Source organism: Simochromis diagramma, unplaced genomic scaffold (assembly GCF_900408965.1).
Source record: "Simochromis diagramma unplaced genomic scaffold, fSimDia1.1 OVJJ01000370.1, whole genome shotgun sequence".
NCBI classification, from domain to species: Eukaryota; Metazoa; Chordata; class Actinopteri; order Cichliformes; family Cichlidae; genus Simochromis; species Simochromis diagramma.
In genome coordinates, this window is record NW_024387012.1 from 1,106,019 (window position 1) to 1,125,256 (window position 19,238).

Genomic DNA, 19,238 nt, shown 5'->3' on the forward strand with positions numbered 1-19,238 from the left:
AACCAGCTCCACCACCCTCAGACGCTTCTTTCACCAAAACCAGGACTGGAGCAGCAGCCAGGTAACTCAAAATAAATAAATAAATAAATAAATAAATATATTTAATATAAGCATATACCCATTTTACTATAACAAACAATACAAAACAGATTCCATGCCATCCTTTGGACTACAGGTTACTGCTGTCATGTATTACAAACAAATTCAAAACCTGGAATTGGTTAACTAATAATCGCGGAAGCTTGACAGCACAATGTAAAAATAAGACAAAGTAAACATGAATATTACCTGAGTAGATCAATTGTGTGGTTGCATGTAGCCATCATCGCCCTTTGGCATTAAGCTGGAACAGTGAGTAGTCTGCTGTGCAGTTATTCTTGCCTGTGATATGGCTGCATCGGGGGGGGGGTACCATCTGATGATTTGTTTTCCCCATTTGTAGCCTTTATTTCCTTCAGCCACTGGAGCACCTTGTGGTCAGTTTCCAGTGTAAATTCCCATCCTAGGAGGTAATACTTGAAGGAATCAAGTGCCCATTTGATTGCTAGAACCTTTCTCCACCATCAAATATCTCATATCTCTTTGGAACATTTTATGGCAGGGGTATCCACCTCCAGTCCTCAAGCTACCATCCTGCAGCTTTTAGAAAGCATCCTTTTTCCGACACACCTCAAATAAATGGCTTGTTACCAGGAATTTTGCCAAACTTGATGGCATGCTGAAGAGGTAATCCAATCGTTTGATTCAGCTGTGTTGGAGTAGGTCTGCATTGAATAGCTGCAGGACAGTAGCTCTCTAGGACTGGTGTTGGACACCCCTGTTTTACAGCTAATTAAAGCCCCAAGACCCCTATCTGAAGCATCAGTTTGAAGAACAAAAGGTTTTTCAAAATCTGGGCTATAAAACACTGCAGTCTTAAGTGATTGCCTGATATCCTGCAAAGTTGCCTCAGTCTCCTCCGTTTACTGAATCTGATTAGAACACCTAGATCCTGTTAGATCAGTGAGGTGAGATGCCCTGGCAGAGAAATGAGCGATAAATCTGTTGTAGAATGCTGATATGTCAAGAAATGATCTAAGATGTTTCCTTGTCTGTGGCAAAGTGCACGATTTAATAGTACTGAGTTTGCTTATTTTTTTCACCTCGTTTCTATGACAAATCCCAGGTATTCAGTTTCAGCTTTGGCAAAAACACATTTTGACAAATTAGCAGTTAGACCAGCTACTCTGAGACGCTCTAGTACCTTTCTTAGATGTTTGAGGTGCTTCTCCCAGGTGTAGCTATAAATCACGTGGATACTTAACAATTAAGTATTCAAATATTCTTATGAGTCAATTTCATAAACTGCATACATTTGCCCTCAGATAAGTATAGAGCAGAAAAATAAGTAGCACCCATTAAATCAAGATTAGGGGTATAAATACCCATTGATATTGAATTGTTTAATAATAGTCAGCATATGATAAGTAACTGTGTAATTGTACTTTTTGCAGTTTTATGAAGTTATGATTGCACACTACCTCCAACTCTTTGATATGAAGTACGATTTGTTTGCCAAAAAACATTAAATAAGTAAAGTTGACTACTTCTACAGTATTTAAAATAATTTCCGACCAAAAACAATATATAGGTTTAACCTGCAAAAATAGCGTTTGAGTGAGTGTGTTCCTTAGGGACTAGTAAAGGGTTTTCAAATACAGGCTATAAGGTGAGTCAATATTCTACTGTAAATGCATAAATGATTTGTATGATTGACTCATTGTATGTATGTTATAAAAAGCCTGAAAGAACAGAAATGTAAAGCATATCAATGATATTTTCATCTACAGAGATCATGTCAGCTTTTGGTTTCCTCGCTTCGTTGCCAGAGGATCATTTCGTCTGTACGATCTGCCTGAACGTCTTCAGTGACCCGGTCACTACACCTTGCGGTCACAACTTTTGCAGGACCTGCCTCACTCAGCACTGGGACAGAAGTGAGTTATGTCACTGTCCAACGTGCAGTAAAAGATTCTATGTGAGGCCCGAGTTCTCCAGAAACACTGTCATCGCAGAGATTTCAGGCCAAATCAAGAAGAGGAAGGTGGAGACGCTTGAAGACACGGATGCGCCAGGAAAAGTGGCGTGCGATGTGTGCACTGATTTACAGTTCAAAGCCTTGAAGTCTTGCCTGGAGTGTTTGACGTCATACTGCGAAGCCCATCTGGAGCCTCACCAGAGAGTTCCCTCTTTAATGAGACACAAGCTGATCGAGCCAGTGGAGAATCTGGAGGAGAGGATGTGCAGGAAGCACGAGAGGATAATGGAGTTTTTCTGCAGAGAAGATCAGGTGTGCATCTGTCTGCTGTGCAGTGAGACAGACCACAGAGACCATGAGACAGTACCTGTTGAAGAAGAAGGGGCTCAGCAGAGAGTAAGACGATGTTTTGTTAAATGAGAATGCAGATCCTTGAAAATGACTGCTTCACCCAATTTTATGGCTTAAAATTGTACATCTCAGGAAAATATTGAGTCCCAAAAACCAAAGATCAAACTGAGGAGAGGATGGAAAAGAAAGGAATTTACGGAGTGCTCCGAACTGCGGAAGGTGAGTATTAAGGAAAATTTCCTTGATGCAAAATTTGTCACATTAAGCTTTACGGTGTTCAGTGCATACCCTGCATGTTAACAAATGGTGGGGTTTTCCTTCTCCTGCAGATAAAAGCAGACCAAGAGATTGAGGAGAGCAATACACTATTCAGTAATCTGATAAACCAAGTAGAAGAGATGCAGGCTAAACTACGATCAAACATTCAAATCAAGCTCAGAAAGTCACAAGAGAAAGACGAAGCGGTAATTCAGGAGTTGCACGACGAAATCGCAGAACTGCAGAGAAAACACTCAGAGCTGGACGAGCTTTCACAAAATGAGGACCACCTGTGGCTCTTACAGGTAAGTTGTACAGACTGTGACCTATAAGCATCTTATAATAAAATGTATCTCTTTTAAAGCCAGGTGCAACAAATTTCTCCATCTTTTATCCATCGCTTTGTATCTTTTCCTCACTCACCCCTGCCCCAATCCAAAAAAAGATCCAACTGAAAATAGCTGCTACTCACTATCATGTCCTTATGAATCATTTCAGACTTTGAAGGCTGTGAGCAATATTTCAGCCTCCAAGGATTGGTCCAAGATCAAGGTTTACTCAGACTTGTGTGTGCAGACGGCGAGGAGAGCCATGGCTCATCTTGTGCACACTTTCAAAACTGAACTGAAAACTCTCACAAAAGTAAATATATGCAACGTTTGTTTTATGTGTGAAGATTTCTCTAGTTTGGATACTTCTGTTTGTACACGTTAACGTAGCATATTAAAATGATGATCACGGCATTTGATTGTGATTGTCGCGGAGGCTGCTGTGCACATACAAAAGTCAGTTCTTCTGCTGTGAAGCCGACAATTCAGTGTGTGCAAACACGAAACGACACCACAGCACATTTAACGTCAGTGCCTGGAAAAATATGCTGCTCTTGGGCAGTGCCATCTGCATGGAAAATATAGCTTCTGCCAGCTGAGTGAAAACTCTTCATAAGAGGGATAAATAATTTAAAGAAGGTCTTGTCTTCTAATCCACTGGCTGGTGTCTTTCTGACGCTTGCATATTCTCACTGAGCCTGTGCCGGTTATCTGTGTAGTCCAGCTTCCTCCCACGGTTCAAAGACATCAGCATTAGGGTTAACTGGTAATTGGCTGTAGGTGTGAAAGAACAATTGTATAGGTCGTGCTCCAGCCCCATTACAGCTGAGATTGACTCTAGTGAGCCTGAACTGGATAAATGGAAGGAAATGAATGGATGCATGGGATTATTTAGAAGAAATGGCTGTAGCCTTTAGGTCTGCATTCTTTCTAATGGGCTGCAGAGGGCAACTGTCAGGTTACAAAAGGAGGTTCACTTGATATTTATGGGAAAATGACCTCTTACACTCAGTCTCTACATTTAAATTTTCTTAAATATATTTTAAAGAGGTGACCTTTTTTTTACTAACAGTGAGTTTCTCTTTAAGTAGCCACTGTTCCGTGATTTCCCAGTCAGATCCAAGCTTCAACTTTGACAACCACTTTCAAAACAGTAAGATGACAATCGTCAAAATACTCAACTCAGCAAATGTGGTGGCACTGCAGGAGCAAAAACAGACTTTGTGCCAATCTCCTTTTTTCTTTTCTGTTTATTTAAAAAAAAAAAAAAAACAAACCCAAAAAAGTCTTCAGTCATATAGATTTGGTTTTACATCTTTACATTTGGACAGGTGTAACAGCTATTCACTAACTGTGGCATATAGTCTCATTTTATTCCAGTACTACCTGTGGTGCATTGATATCCCTGTGTTGTTGTTTTTGGATTATCAAAACTAATGTGAATTCAATCCCATGTGAAGTGTTTCATTGTATTGTGACAGAGGGGTTAGGGTTACAGTTGGGGGCTCAAGTGTGGTGTGTAGTCTGAAGGTATTTCTATAATGCATAACTATGACATCACAACAATGTGACTGGTCACTTGTAACATTGAACCTGGCCCAATGGGAATTTTGATGATCAGGAACGACACCAACATGGTGAGATCTCCTCATGCTACTGCAAATAAGCTAGTTTGAACAACTATGACTGACTTGGCATGAATCACCCCAGTCATGCAGTCGTCTGCATATTCATATTGTTGGCTTCCATTGAAAGTTTTGCATCAACAAATAAAACAAAGATTTTTTTTTTCTTCCCGTCCTGTTCGGTACTTCAGACGATTATTCTGATTGCTAAAGGTCAAGAAAGAAGGCCAACAGATGCAAATCTAAGAATAAGTGTGCCATGTAAAACACCACACGTTTTACACTAACGTTTTGCTTGCTTATGTTTTCTCCTCTTAGAACTGGCCACAATGAGGCAATATAAAGGTGAGATCATAGATTTATATTTGATTTTAATAAATCTTGACAAGACAAAATAACTCAACTCAACTTAACTGTTAAAAAAATGTGCATACATATTCTTTTAAACTGTCCATTTTTCTTTTCTCCATTAAGAATCAGTCACCTTTAACCCTTCCACTGCAAGTTAGGGCCTTGTGGTGACAGAATCTGGGAAACGTCTGAAGTACTCCAGAGCAGCAAGCCTCTCGTCTGACTCTAGGAGGTTTGACTGTCCCATGGTGTTTGGGACAGAGAGCTTCACCTCTGGCCGGCACTACTGGGAAGTCCAAGTGGCCCTGACAAATGACTGGGATGTGGGTGTTGCCAAGGAAAGTGTAAACAGATCAGGAAGGGTTTTTTTTTTTTTTTTTTTTTTTTTTGAAAAAAGAAAATGGATTCTTTGCCACAGGAAAAAGGTTTTTGGACTATAAAGTTCACGCCACACCCTCCACAGTTCTCTACCTTTGCCCGAGGCCAAGGTTAATAGGAGTGTACCTGGACTATGAAGAAGGCAGAGTCTCATTTTTTGACGTGAATGAGAACTTGCATATTTACTCTTTCACAGGAGAGTCTTTAATTCTAATTCACTTCCTTCAACAATCTAAATGAATAATAAGATCAAAGTTTAGAACTCAGATGAGTGCTGCACAATCTGAACATCAAAAAACACTAGGAAATGACCAATTTAAGATTAATAATTATGTTTGTTTTTTTAAAAATAAACATGGTGATAGATACTGACAGAGATACGTAACATGTATAATTAATTTTTGAACAAAGTGTTACGGTGGTATACTACATCAGAACAAACCTGGTTTTGATTGGGGAAGGGTTAGGGTTGCTGTCTGATCAACAGTTTGACTGGACATATATTTGCTCTTGATCCTATAAACTCATTGACTGCCACATATATTTACATGTGAGTGTAAATACGCTATTCACTGCTGTCTTGAACTGCCATATATACATATTTTGGTTTTTCGTTTCCACATTGCTGTTTGTTGTGTCGGTGACAAAATGCTGGTGATGGTAATGTTTGGTGGTGTTGGGTTTTGGCGTTTTTGTTTTTTCTTGTCTCTACATTAAAGTTATCAGACTTTGTTTCATGAACAGTGTTTCATTATAAACATTCAGCTCAATTTTTGTGTGATTTTCCAAATGGAAGTTTATTTAACACTGCAAATGTTTTGAGCCAACAAAAAAATTTCTTCCAAAGAGCCAACCTTACTTCAGAGTAATTTTGACCATTAGTTGTCAAAAGAGCTTTTACGGGTTTATTTGGACACTGGCTGCTTTTCACTTGTGTTCAGTCCAGTCTTTATACCTGACTAGTTTCACAGGAGTGTGTTGTGTTGGTATGTGTTTTTTTGTTTTGTTTTTTTTCTCTTGTCAAGCCACTTAACAATAATTCAACCAGAAACGTAACTTAAGGAAGGAACTAGTCTTGTCTCTACACCTAACATCTTAGCGAAGATCTCATTTTAAATAGTATCTTTGGGCACTTTGACTCACAAAAATATTTGAATAAAATTGTTGATGGTAACAATTTCATGAACTGCATATATTTGCCCTCAGATAAGCATAGAGCAGAAAGCCGGGACGGGCGTGAGGTTCTGGGGGTGCTCCGTCTCTGGGCTGGGGCCCTGGCTGGGCCTGGGTCCCGGTTGGTGTGTTGCCGGGGTTGTGGGCGGGTGGGTGTATGGGGGCACAGCCCTGGCGCAGGGTGCCGCCAGCTCATCGAGCCACCTAGGGGGCTCTTCAACTGGTGGGGGAGGCTGTTACATCTTGCAGGAGGTCTCCTCTCTTCAGGAACTCACTCTGCAGGAGGGGGAGATAAAGGAGAGGTGGAAGAAGATCTCAGCCTGGGCGTCTATTGTCTTGTGTAGTCTGGAAGATGAGTGGATGACGGGGTGGGTGCAGTTTTCTCTGTGGTGGGGTTGGGTGGGCTGTCCCGGGCTCTGTGTGGACAGGTGGCGCTGCTGAACTGGGCCCCAGTCCGGATGGGCCTGGGCCCCCTTTCCCTGGCGGGTTGCGGAGTATGGGGGTGCCTACTGGGGTCAGCGGGGGAGCTGACCTCAGTAGCTCCCCCGCTAAAATAAACCTTAGACTCAAACGTTAGAACAGGCTTTTCCCCGCAGCACCCTGTGTAATAAATACTCACAAAGAAAACGGCGGCTGTTACAACTTATGTCTAAAAATGTATCGTTTCATGCATCGGCTAAAACACTCGACTCCAGCTACATGACGCGCAGCTGGAAACACTTCCCGCAAGTTGAGCTGCCCGAGATTCACAGAATTTACAGAAAATGTTACATTTTTGTGATTTATATCGTTATCGGGACGATAGATAGAAATGTTGGTCATACACAGCAAATTCAAAAGTGTTAAATGTTTTGGTGTTAATAGTCTTCTTGCAAAAGTAGAGTTAATTTTACTCTAAGTAGAGTCACATTCTTTTAATGTAACTCTGAGGTGTAAAATGATAGTAGTTAAAATCGAGTGTTAAAAATGAGTGTTTCTATGTCAAATCTGGAGGTGTTACAATGGAAACATTAACTCTTGACCTCTTAACTCTGAACTCCTACAGGGGCTATGACACCAATAGAGTAAATTCACAGACTCCGCCCCCAGCACCATAGGCTCCAATCGAAGCTGAAGTGAAGCCGTTTCAGAACATTTTGCTCTACATATTTGAGTTGTTTGCCATGCTTGGTAAGTCATTTTTTCAAAGATTGTTTCAATTATTATTATTAGCTTTTACTTCTGTGGCTCTTTGGAGTTGAGACAAAGCTGGGTGAAAGGCATTAGCCATGTTGCTCGCTGATAGCATAATATCCTGTTTTAGCTAGCTGAAAGGTATTGTTTGCGGGCAAATACCACAGCCTTGAAAAAAAGCTTGCATGTGAATTTTCAGTCAAACTTTTGGTCAAATACACCTATAATGGTGCTACTTGAAGCCTGAAAACGATCTCCGTTAAAAAAAAATGAGCAAACAGCAGTAGCAGGCGTCCTGACTGGATTCTACGTTAGCATAGATCCCTCCAGAGTTTTGTGCACACAGTTTAGATAAAAATTAAAAAGGTTCAGGTTTTACATTTAGTTCAGTATTACCTGTTGCCTGTGTCTTTGTCTTTTGGGAAAATACTTTACACAAGTAATGGCTCAAAGAGGATTCCTTTTTTTTTTTTTACTGTGCTGCAATTGTTTACTGGATTATTTGTGCCATTAATTAGTGTCAACTAATTTTTTTCCAATCTCCGCACAGGATATGCTTGTGAAGATGGAATATGGGGGAGAACAGAAGTGCGTTGAAGTTCCACAAAGGGATGAATGAAGGACATGCATATTGTATTGAAGAAATAAGTGATGAGAATGCTGTTATTTGCATTTACCAGCTCACCTATGTCAGACCTTTTGATAAACACAATTCTAATGAAAGTGAGAACATGTATACTGTTACATCTTTCAGAAAATGTTTTGAAATTGTGGTGCACAGTTCAGAATAAATGTTTTTCAAAAACCATTGCATCTTTTTAGTAAATGTTTATTTCCAAAAGAAATTTCTAGAAGTTCAGAACAGTAAAATTCTCGCTTTTTAGAATGAATTAGAAGATAACTCTTACGTAGTTAAACTAAAATACTCTTTGAGAGTTAATATATAAACTCGTAACACCAAGTGTTAAATTATCAACTCCAGACAGATTTGGTGTTTAACTCTAAATCAGAGTTAACGTACCAACTCTCCAAAAAGAGTTAAATTAACACTCTCTGGTGTGGACCCATATAGACACTTTAATAGTGTTGAAATCAAATCCGACAGTGTTAATTTGGACATGCTGGATTTGCTGTGTATCACACAGCCCTACACTCTCATTACACATACATATAGGATCTTGGGGTGGGCACGCTACACGGTATCCAAAAGACCATCAGGGTGTACACCTCACCCCTGGCGTCGTTGCCCACCTCTCAATTTTAAATACACGTAGATATTGAGGGCTAGCAGGAGGGACTATGCGCTTACCTGCTGCTCTCTGGCAGGTAGCTCCATGCCCTCCTGGGTTTTAAATGCACCTTAGAACACACATGCATCAACACTACATATGAGCGGGCGGAGGGAGGTTTGGCGTTTTCACACACCCCCGTTCTCTGCGGCCTGTTGGAGCGGGGGGCTAGGAGGAGGAGTTGGCCGTCCGATTGGGGTCTGGAATGTGGGGCCTCCCTGCTGCTGTGGAGTCGGGGCGGTCTGCTTCTCAGGGAAAAGGGTAACACTACCTGGGTCTGGGTGCAGTTCCCCCCTCCAGGGGCAAGGGTACCTAGACCCGGTTCGTAGAGTACGCTTGGGGAGTGTGATCGTGTGTACAGCGTCTCTTTATGTCTGTCTCCACATTGGTTGAGTGTGGAGTAAGTGCATATGAGAGCATGAGGGTGGGAATGGATGTTTGTATCTGTGTGTGCCTGTTTGTCTGTGTCTATATGTCAGGTTGGGTATCAGACGCCACCTCTCTGGGGACATCTCAGGCCCTCCAAGGTATGGAGGCCTATCTCCCCCCACCACTTCCCCTGCCAGTGGCAGACGCCCTCAGACATCGGTGCGTTGGTGGTTCTTTGTGTCCGGAGATGGGGGTCCAGGTACCCACCGGCTCACTCCTGGTGGCTGCTTGTCGGGGCCTGGAGCCTGGGGCTCGCTCGGGCGACTTTGGGGGTGGGGTGCCCTCGGCCTCTCGGCCTGGGGCTTGGTCACTCAGGCACGGCTGGCTGCCGGCGGAGCTCACGGGCACGTCACTGCAACCCCCCCTGGCTTCTGCTCCACGGCTGCTGAGTGAGCCCTCATCTGGGACTCTCCTCAGCTCTTTCTGGGACAGTGGCGCGGCTGCCCCTCTGTTGGTCTTCCTTGGTCTCTTGTGTTCTGGGGGCCTCTGGATGTCTGGAGTTTTGATCTCCTCCATACCTGCTTCATGCCCTGGAGGACGGGGCTGTGGCCCCCCCACACCCTCTAGCAGATCATTACATGAAGGAACCTTTTAAGTACAAGCGCGCTCATGCTCACAGGTGTACACACGGGTGCTCACACACACAAACTACACCCTTTTTGGCTCCTACCTCAAAGCACACTGTGCGCTGTCGATCTTACGTGCTGCACAATAATGTTTAATATTTAGTATTTACTGTTATATTCCCATATATCATCATGATGTTGTTTATTATGTTGCTCTTTTTTTCTTCTGCTTGTTTTCTTTTTTCTTTCTCAACAGGTGATCCAGGTGATATATGTATTTTTTGTCTGCTTATTATGGTTTTTTTTGTTTTTTGCCCTTTATCCCCGTCCATCTTCCCCACTGTTTTTCTTTCCCTCTTTTTTTCTCCCCTTTCTTTTTCCCAGTCAAATCTGTCCCATAATTAGCAAGTGAAAATAAAATAAAATAAACAATAAAAGATGAATGAAATAGACCATTACAGCAAGGCTGGGATGGTGTATTTGGTAAAGTAAATCCATTGGGCATCTTTCTTCACCTTTAGACAATAATTCTGATGGCAAAAGAGCCAAACGGGACAGGCCAAAAAAAAAAAAAAGTATAGAGCAGAAAAATAAGTAGTTAAATTAAATTAAGATCATTATCATTAAATCAAGATTAGGGGTGTAATTCAGTTAAAGGACTAGATGTTACAGTCCCTGATAATGCATTGCTTTAGATGGAGAGACTCTTGAAGGATGGCTGTTATGAGGAAAGGCAGCCTCACTTTTGCACATCCTCAACCAGGCTAGGGATAGGCAATGACAGTATCCCGTCGCTGTAGAGTCCAACGCTGCTGAGGCACTTGGGAAGTCAGAGCCACTTCTTAACGTAGGAGCTCACTAGCCTTTCTAGTCAATTGGCATGATTGAGTGAGACCTCGTAGATTGTCAACGGCCACAGTAGTCTGGGTAATAACCCAAACTGGAAGCACCAGAGCTTAAGTTTCTCTGGGAGTGCAGTGTTGTTAATCCACTTGAGGTCATCAGCCAGGTTCTCCCTTAGTTGTTCTAGTTGCCACGTATCGTTGAGGTCTGCATTATATTACCGTCACAGGCTCTTTATGGGCTTCTCTAAGACTGTTGGAATTGGTTCTTCACTGATATAGAATTGCTCGGCTGTCGGTTTTCCTTTTATGATGGAGATGCTGCGAGATTTACTCGGCTTAAACTCCATCCTTGCCCATTCTATGTTTTCCTGGAGCTTCTGTAGCAATCGGCTGGTACATGGTTTAGTTGTTGTAATTATGGTCATGTCATCCATGTAGACCCTAATGGGAGGAAGACGGCCACTCCTGAGTCTCTCACCTCCCACTACCCACCGGGATGCCCACATGACCAACTCCATTGCCATGATAAATGCCAGAGGGGAAATCGTGCAGCTTGCCGTTACTCCAATTTCCAGGTGCTGCCAGGCTGTGGTGATGCTCTCAGCTGTCACACAAAACTGTAGATCCTGAAAGTACACTGTTAAAAAAAACATCCTAAAACAACGGTAATATTCCGGCAGCTGGTAATGTAATGAAAATACATATGATATGATAAATAACTGTAATTGTACTTTTTGCATTATTATGAAGTTATGATTGCACACTACCTCCAACTCTTTGATATGAAGTATGATTTGTTTGCCAAAAAAGAGAAAAAATTCAATAAAGTTGAAGATGAATACTTTTAAAAATTTGAATTGACCTAAAACAATATTTAGGTTTAATCTGCAAAAATAGCAGCCAGATGGATTCCAATCCACCACAGTCAGTCCACCAGAGTAGTATTGATCTTCTCATATGGGTTTTGGCAAAATATAAAATGTATAACACAAATGAGACATTCATTTTAAATGCATCATGTTAAAAAAAAGAAGAAGAGATTGTGGTTTGTTTTAATCTGAATTCATGATTGCATGCTGCTATTTACAGTGACTGATCTTGCGAACATGCTTTGGGAGAAATGTTTACACCAATAAATGTTTGGTTTTTTTCAGATATGCCCACATGATGCTATTTTCCTGCTACAGCATTAAGTTTCGTTTCAGCCAAATGATGTAGTTTGACCACGCCCACTGAAGTGACTGGAGCTTCCCCGGTTCTTCAAGGTTCACTCATATTACTTCCCGTGTGAGAGACGAGTGGTGAATTGTTTGCAGCAGGTTTTATATCTGCATGCAAACGTGGAGTTTAGTCTGTTGGAATTACCGAGTTACTAGAAATAAGGTGAGTCAAGTTAAAATGAAATTGAGCTGTTTTTCTTTTGTTTTTGCTTCTACTGTAAATGCATAACTGTAAGTATGTGATCCAAAATTAAAACAAGGAAAGAGATTGATATGATTATGACTCATTGGGTGTGTCAGGGCTCTCACTGGAAACAGCCAAAACACACACTTAGTGCCAAATCTATTTCTATCTATCTATTTAGCTATTTTTTCCCTTTATTCAGAAACGTGTTACATTATATTTCATATGTTATAAAAAGCCTGAAAGAACAGAAATGTAAAGCATATCAATGATATTTTCATCTACAGAGATCATGTCAGCTTTTGGTTTCCTCGCTTCGTTGCCAGAGGATCATTTCGTCTGTACGATCTGCCTGAACGTCTTCAGTGACCCGGTCACTACACCTTGCGGTCACAACTTTTGCAGGACCTGCCTCACTCAGCACTGGGACAGAAGTGAGTTATGTCACTGTCCAACGTGCAGTAAAAGATTCTATGTGAGGCCCGAGTTCTCCACAAACACTGTCATCGCAGAGATTTCAGGCCAAATCAAAAAGAGGAAGGTGGAGACGCTTGAAGACATGGATGCACCGGGGAAAGTGGCGTGCGACGTCTGCACTGATTTAAAGTTCAAAGCCTTGAAGTCTTGCCTGGTGTGTCAGACGTCGTACTGCGAAGCCCATCTGGAGCCTCACCAGAGAGTTCCCTCTTTAATGAGACACAAGCTGATCGAGCCAGTGGAGAATCTGGAGGAGAGGATGTGCAGGAAGCACGAGAGGATAATGGAGTTTTTCTGCAGAGATGATCAGGTGTGCATCTGTGTGCTGTGCAGTGAGACAGACCACAAAGACCATGAGACAGTACCTGTTGAAGAAGAAGGGGCTCAGCAGAGAGTAAGACGATGCTGAATTTTATTTTGTTACATTTTTGTTAAAATGAGAATGCAGATCCTTGAAAATGACTGCTTCACCCAAATGAATGGCTTAAAATTGTACATTTCAGGAAAAAATTGAGTCTCAAAAAGCAAAGATCAAACTGATGATTGAGGAGAGGATGGAAAAGATAAAGGAATTTAGTGAGGGCTCCGAACTGCGGAACGTGAGTATTGAGGCATATTTCCAAATGCAAAATTTGTCACATTAAGGTTTAGGGTTTTCAGTGCACACCTACATGTTTACCAATGGAGCCCTTTTCTTTCTCCTGCAGGTAAAAGCAGACCAAGAGATTGAGGAGAGCAATACACTATTCAGTAATCTGATAAACCAAGTAGAAGAGATGCAGGCTAAACTGCAATCAAACATTCAAATCAAGCTCAGAAAGTCACAAGAGAAAGACGAAGCGGTAATTCAGGAGTTGCACGACGAAATCGCAGAACTGCAGAGAAAACACTCAGAGCTGGACGAGCTTTCACAAAATGAGGACCACCTGTGGCTCTTACAGGTAAGTTGTACAGACTGTGACCTATAAGCATCTTATAATAAAATGTATCTCTTTTAAAGCCAGGTGCAACAAATTTCTCCATCTTTTATCCATCACTTTGTATCTTTTCCTCACTCACCCCTGCCCCAATCCAAAAAAAGATCCAACTGAAAATAGCTGCTACTCACTATCATGTCCTTATGAATCATTTCAGACTTTGAAGGCTGTGAGCAATATTTCAGCCTCCAAGGATTGGTCCAAGATCAAGGTTTACTCAGACTTGTGTGTGCAGACGGCGAGGAGAGCCATGGCTCATCTTGTGCACACTTTCAAAACTGAACTGAAAACTCTCATAAAAGCAGGTAAATATATGCAACGTTTGTTTTATGTGTGAAGATTTCTCTAGTTTGGATACTTCTGTTTGTACACGTTAACGTAGCATATTAAAATGATGATCACGGCATTTGACTGATTGTCGCGGAGGCTGCTGTGCACATACAAAAGTCAGTTCTTCTGCTGTGAAGCCGACAATTCAGTGTGTGCAAACACGAAACGACACCACAGCACATTTAACGTCAGTGCCTGGAAAAATATGCTGCTCTTGGGCAGTGCCATCTGCATGGAAAATATAGCTTCCGCCAGCTGAGTGAAAACTCTTCATAAGAGGGATAAATAATTTAAAGAAGGTCTTGTCTTCTAATCCACTGGCTGGTGTCTTTCTGTGTGACGCCTGCATATTCTCACTGTGCCTGTGCCGGTTTTCTCTGTGTAGTCCAGCTTCCTCCCACAACATTAGGGTTAACTGGTAATTGGCTGTAGGTGTGAATGAACAATTGTATAGGTCGTGCTCCAGCCCCATTACAGCTGAGATTGACTCTAGTGAGCCTGAACTGGATAAATGGAAGGAAATGAATGGATGCATGGGATTATTTAGAAGAAATGACATGAAACTAAACAGCCAAAGCAGAAGTTCCTTTTTTTTTTTTTTAAATGGCCAGCAGAGGGCGAATCTGTCTGGTTACAAAAAGTTCACTTGACATTTATGGAAACATGACCTCGTACAAGATGAATGACCTTTGTAAAGCTTTTCCTAAAGACTTTTATAGTCTCTACATTTACACTTTATTAAATACATAAATTTTAAAGAGGTGACCTTTTTGACTGACAGGGAGTTACTCTTTAAGCATTCACTGTCCGTTGCCTTCTCAGTTAGATCCAACCTTCAACTGTGACAACCTCTTTCAAAACAGCAAGATGGTAATGGTCAAAACGCTCAACTCAGCAAATGTGATGAAATTGCCAGATTACATTTACATAGTTATGAGTACTCCACATCTTTATGTTTGGGCAAATGAAACAGCTATTCGCTAACTGTGGGATAAACAAAGAAGAGTTTATCTCATTTAATCCCATTATTACCTGTGGTGCATCTGCTATCCCTGTGTTGGTTTTGTTCTTGGATCATTAAAACTAATGTTGGTCCAGGTTCAATGCTCCAAGTGACCAATCACATTGCTGGGATATCACAGTAAGGTTAGGGTTAGAGTCTGGTGTTTAGTGTGATGGTGTTTCTACAATGCAAAACTCTGTAGTTTTAATCCAGGAACAACACTAACACGGCGATATCTGCTCATGCTACTGCACGTAGTTGTAGTTGTTCTCCTGCGTTCACACTAGCATGTGATTGATTTGTCACAAGTTACACCACCCATAGAATTGTCTGTATATTCATATTCTTGGCTGCCATTGAAGAAGAGTTTTCTTTTAATTTGTTGATGCAAATCTCACAGTACAAGTATGTGATTTGAAACACCACACGTGTTTTACACTTAAGGTTTGCCTCACTGTGATGTTTTTTCCTCTCAGAACTGACCAGGATGAGGCAATATAAAGGTGAGTTCATAGATTTATATTTAGTTTACTTTCCAAGATGTAAAAGCTCAACATAACTATTAATATATATATATGTAACTGACCATATGTCTTTTTTCCTTTAAGAATCAGTCGCCTTTAACCCTTCCACTGCCGGCGAGGGCCTTGTGGTGACTGAATCTGGGAAACGTCTGAAGTACTTCAGAGCAGCAAGCCCCTCGTCTGATGACTTTGGGAGATTTGACTGTCCCATGGTGTTTGGGACGAAGGGCTTCACCTCTGGCCGACACTACTGGGAAGTCCAAGTGGGCCTGAGAAACAACTGGGATGTGGGTGTTGCCAAGGAAACTGTAAACAGATCAGGAAGGGTTTTTTTGAAAAGAGAAAATGGATTCTTTGCCATAGGAAAAAGGTTTTTGGAATATAAAGTTCACTCCACATCCTCCACAGTTCTCTACCTTTTCCCTAGGCCAAGGTTAATAGGAGTGTACCTGGACTATGAAGAAGGCAGAGTCTCATTTTTTGATGTGAATGAGAACTTGCATATTTACTCTTTCACAGGAGAGTCTTTCACAGAGAAACTATTTCCATACTTTTATCTACACAGTAGGGCAAAGAAATCTGAGGCTTTGCTTATTAAGGATTGTCTTTATTTCACTCCCTTCGGCAATTAAAATGATAAATGAATAATAAGATCAAAGTTTAGAACTCAGAGTGCTGCGCAATCTGAACATCAATAAAACGTATTCGGAAATGACCAATTTAAGGTTAATAATTAACACCGACTGTTGTTCCTGTTGCCTTCTTTTACATTGTGATAAACTATGACACAGATAAAAATACCACGCACAATTTGTTCAGAATTCCAGGCTATGAACCATGCAAATGATGTTTTAAATATGCGCTTGTAGAGTGCGTGCACAGTATATAACAAACTAATCAGTATTATGTAGTGTTAGTTCCATCCTCTGTCTGTTTCAGAGTTTTCATTTAAGGAAACTTGAAAGACTTGAATCTATTTTTTGTTATTACGCATCCTGTTTATTTAGCTTTACTCGAGTGGGGTCAAAATCTTTGACGTAGGATCTCCGGAGTACAGCACCATGTATGGTAGTCACCACAGCTTCTTCTGTAAAAACAGGGACTTTATGGTGCATTAAGTTAACCTCGTAAACTCATGGGAATGGCTAGGAGGTTTGTTTAATAGAGAAAGGTCTTGTCTTTTCTTTTTTTAGATATTTACTTTAAATGTTCTTTTTCTGCAGTTTTCTTCAATGTATAGATGTAATAACAAATTCTAACCAGTCTCAGTCTTTAACATACCAAGCAACTTTGGCATAATCTTATATAAGTAAGGAGAAAACAGTGATAAATAGCTATAACCCATTTAAAATGAAGGCAAACAACTTAAAATATAAAGATATTATCATTTGCAGTACCTTACAAATTATTAAGTAACTCAGGCAGGAAAGAAACACGTTTATTTAACTCTGATATGTTTAATTATTTGGGGCTTTTTTCGCCAGGGTTTGAGCTTTATTAACAGGGCCCGAGTTTATGGGTGTATGCTGTCCAGAACGGCCAGCCCCTTTCCTAGCAGTGGTGGGTGTGTCTATATCTATGTCAGGAGAACCAAGTGAGCAGAGTGTAGCTCATTGCTGTTAGAGCCTGAGGATACACAAGCTGGCAGTTAGAAAATAATTGTAAGTATGTTTTATGAATTATTTCTTTTCTTTCTGGTATTTTTAAGATAGCTTTTGACCATTACATGAGATTTCTGTGGAGGTACACAGCTGAGTTGAACTTGTTTACATTGTTCATAGTTCGTGTGAGCGGTGAATGAGTCATTTTCATGTTATGCGTATTACTCTCAGGCTCAGGAGTGAAAAGCCACAATCTAAAATAAGTTTAGTTTGATGGCTGTGTCATTGTTACATATGTAGCCATTAATGCTGTTAGGTTCATAGAGAATACTCAGTGCTGAGTGGCTGGAGGATACGCAAAACTTCAAGATTCCTGCATGGCTCTGATGTAGTACAGATGTTTTGTGACGTACACTCAGAATTCTTTCACTCTCAGTATGAATGAGCAGGAACCTTTTCCCCCTCTAGTGCAGATATGCTCGTATGAAAGCAGGAAAATCCAGTTTTGCATGAATTTTTGAACAAACTGTTACGGTGGCATGCCACTTCAGAACAAATATGGCGTTGCACACAAGTCTGATCAACAGTTTGATTGACTGGACATACCTTTGCTCTTGACCCTATAAACTCATTCATTACCTCATATGGTTACATGTGAGTAATATTCTTACTGCTCTCTTGAACTGCCTTATATACATATTTGGTTTTTCTTTTCCACATTGCTGTTTGTTGTATCAGTGACAAAATGCTGGTAATGGTAATGTTTGTTTTTGTCTTTATATTAAAGTTATCAGACTTTGTTTCATGAACAGTGTTTCATTATAACATTTCAGATCGATTTTTGTGGGATATTTGACTGACCTCCAAACTGAAGTCGTTTATTTAATACTGTGCAAATGTTTTGTGCCAACAAACCTTTTTTAAATATATTACTTCCAAAGAGCCAGCCTTACTTCAGAGTGATTTTGAGCAATAGTTGTCTAAAGATCTTTTAGGTTTTTATTTGGACACTGGCTGCTTTTCACTCATGTTCAGTCCAGTCTTCATACCTGACTATTTTTACAGGAAGTAGTCGTTTTGTCAAGCCACTTAACAGACCTATCATTTATTCAATCAGAAACGTAACTCAAGGAATGAACCAGTCTTGTGTCTACACATAACATCTTTGTAAAGATCTCATTTTAAATCGTATCTTTGGGCACTTTGTTACTGTCGCCCTGTCACTAAACAAATCTCTTAAAAATGCCAAAGATAAAGCAATATGGTAATCACATTATTGGTGCAAAAATCTAATTTTACAACGGTCAAAACTTGGCATATTTTGGCATGGTGTGCAAAAAAGCTATCTCCAGCAGATGAACAGTATCTAGAACTCCTTTAGAAATAGGAAAAGAAATCCAGAAAATACCTGACACAGGACCTGAGAGAAGCATCTGGCCCTTTAGTTGATACATCTCTTGTTCACTGAAGCCTCAACAGAAATGATCTCATTGGAAGGGCAGCTGTGAAGAAGGCTGAGGTATACCAAATTAAGTGAGATTTGGCAACAGAAAATCAGGACTGATGGAGCGATGAATCCAAAACTTTCGGTTCAAATCATTGTCAGTTTTCAGGGAGAAGGCCGAGAGAGAGGTACAACAGCGAGAGTCTGAAGACATCTGTAAAACAAGGTGGTGGCTCTGTCATGGTTTAGTGCTGCATTTTAGCCAGTGGTGTTGGAGATCTTGTGAACATTGATGGAATCATGGATGAAGAAAAGTACCATTTTGATCCACCCAAACCTCTGGCCTCTGCTCCGTGGTTGCTAGGTGACCCCTCGTCTGGGGCTCTCCTCAGCTCTTCCCAGCAGGGTGTCACGGTTGCCCCTCTGATGGTCCTTCTTAGACTCTCGCACTCTGGGGGCCTCTGGATGTTTGGGGCCTGGATCTCCTCCATGCCTGGTTAATGCCCTGTGGGATGGGGCTATGGCTCCACCCCCTAGCAGATCGTTACATGAATAAACCTTTTGAATACAATAATGCTCATCCACACAGGTGTACACATGGGTGTTCACTGTTCACAGACACAAACTACCCCTTTCTTGGCTTCTACCTCAAAGCACATTGTGCGCTGTCGATCTTGCGTGCTACACAATAACA

General features: G+C 41.1%; 2 protein-coding genes across 2 annotated transcripts; both read left to right on the forward strand.

Moving 5' to 3' along the window:
- Positions 1-1,766: 1,766 nt before the first annotated feature.
- Positions 1,767-3,779, forward strand: LOC120739336 (E3 ubiquitin/ISG15 ligase TRIM25-like). The gene is made up of 4 exons (XM_040041089.1): positions 1,767-2,413; positions 2,501-2,587; positions 2,698-2,931; positions 3,125-3,779. Exons 1-4 carry the CDS (start codon positions 1,811-1,813, stop codon positions 3,338-3,340), a joined length of 1,140 nt encoding a protein of 379 aa, XP_039897023.1. The 5' UTR covers positions 1,767-1,810; the 3' UTR covers positions 3,341-3,779.
- Positions 3,780-11,577: 7,798 nt separating this feature from the next.
- On the forward strand, positions 11,578-17,909 carry LOC120739334 (E3 ubiquitin-protein ligase TRIM39-like). The gene is made up of 7 exons (XM_040041086.1): positions 11,578-12,167; positions 12,476-13,059; positions 13,169-13,264; positions 13,373-13,606; positions 13,800-13,947; positions 15,452-15,478; positions 15,584-17,909. Exons 2-7 carry the CDS (start codon positions 12,481-12,483, stop codon positions 16,129-16,131), a joined length of 1,632 nt encoding a protein of 543 aa, XP_039897020.1. The 5' UTR covers positions 11,578-12,167; positions 12,476-12,480; the 3' UTR covers positions 16,132-17,909.
- Positions 17,910-19,238: the final 1,329 nt, after the last annotated feature.

What these genes read in the sequence shown, in the direction of transcription:
- LOC120739336 (XM_040041089.1), top strand. Translation starts at nt 1,811, where the DNA reads ATGATATTTTCATCTACAGAGATCATGTCAGCTTTTGGTTTCCTCGCT. An exon ending in AGTGCTCCGAACTGCGGAAG is followed by an intron (nt 2,588 to 2,697) that starts GTGAGTATTAAG and finishes CTTCTCCTGCAG; the next exon opens with ATAAAAGCAGACCAAGAGAT. An exon ending in ACCACCTGTGGCTCTTACAG is followed by an intron (nt 2,932 to 3,124) that starts GTAAGTTGTACA and finishes GAATCATTTCAG; the next exon opens with ACTTTGAAGGCTGTGAGCAA.
- LOC120739334 (XM_040041086.1), top strand. Translation starts at nt 12,481, where the DNA reads ATGTCAGCTTTTGGTTTCCTCGCTTCGTTGCCAGAGGATCATTTCGTC. An exon ending in AAGAAGGGGCTCAGCAGAGA is followed by an intron (nt 13,060 to 13,168) that starts GTAAGACGATGC and finishes TGTACATTTCAG; the next exon opens with GAAAAAATTGAGTCTCAAAA. An exon ending in AGGGCTCCGAACTGCGGAAC is followed by an intron (nt 13,265 to 13,372) that starts GTGAGTATTGAG and finishes TTTCTCCTGCAG; the next exon opens with GTAAAAGCAGACCAAGAGAT.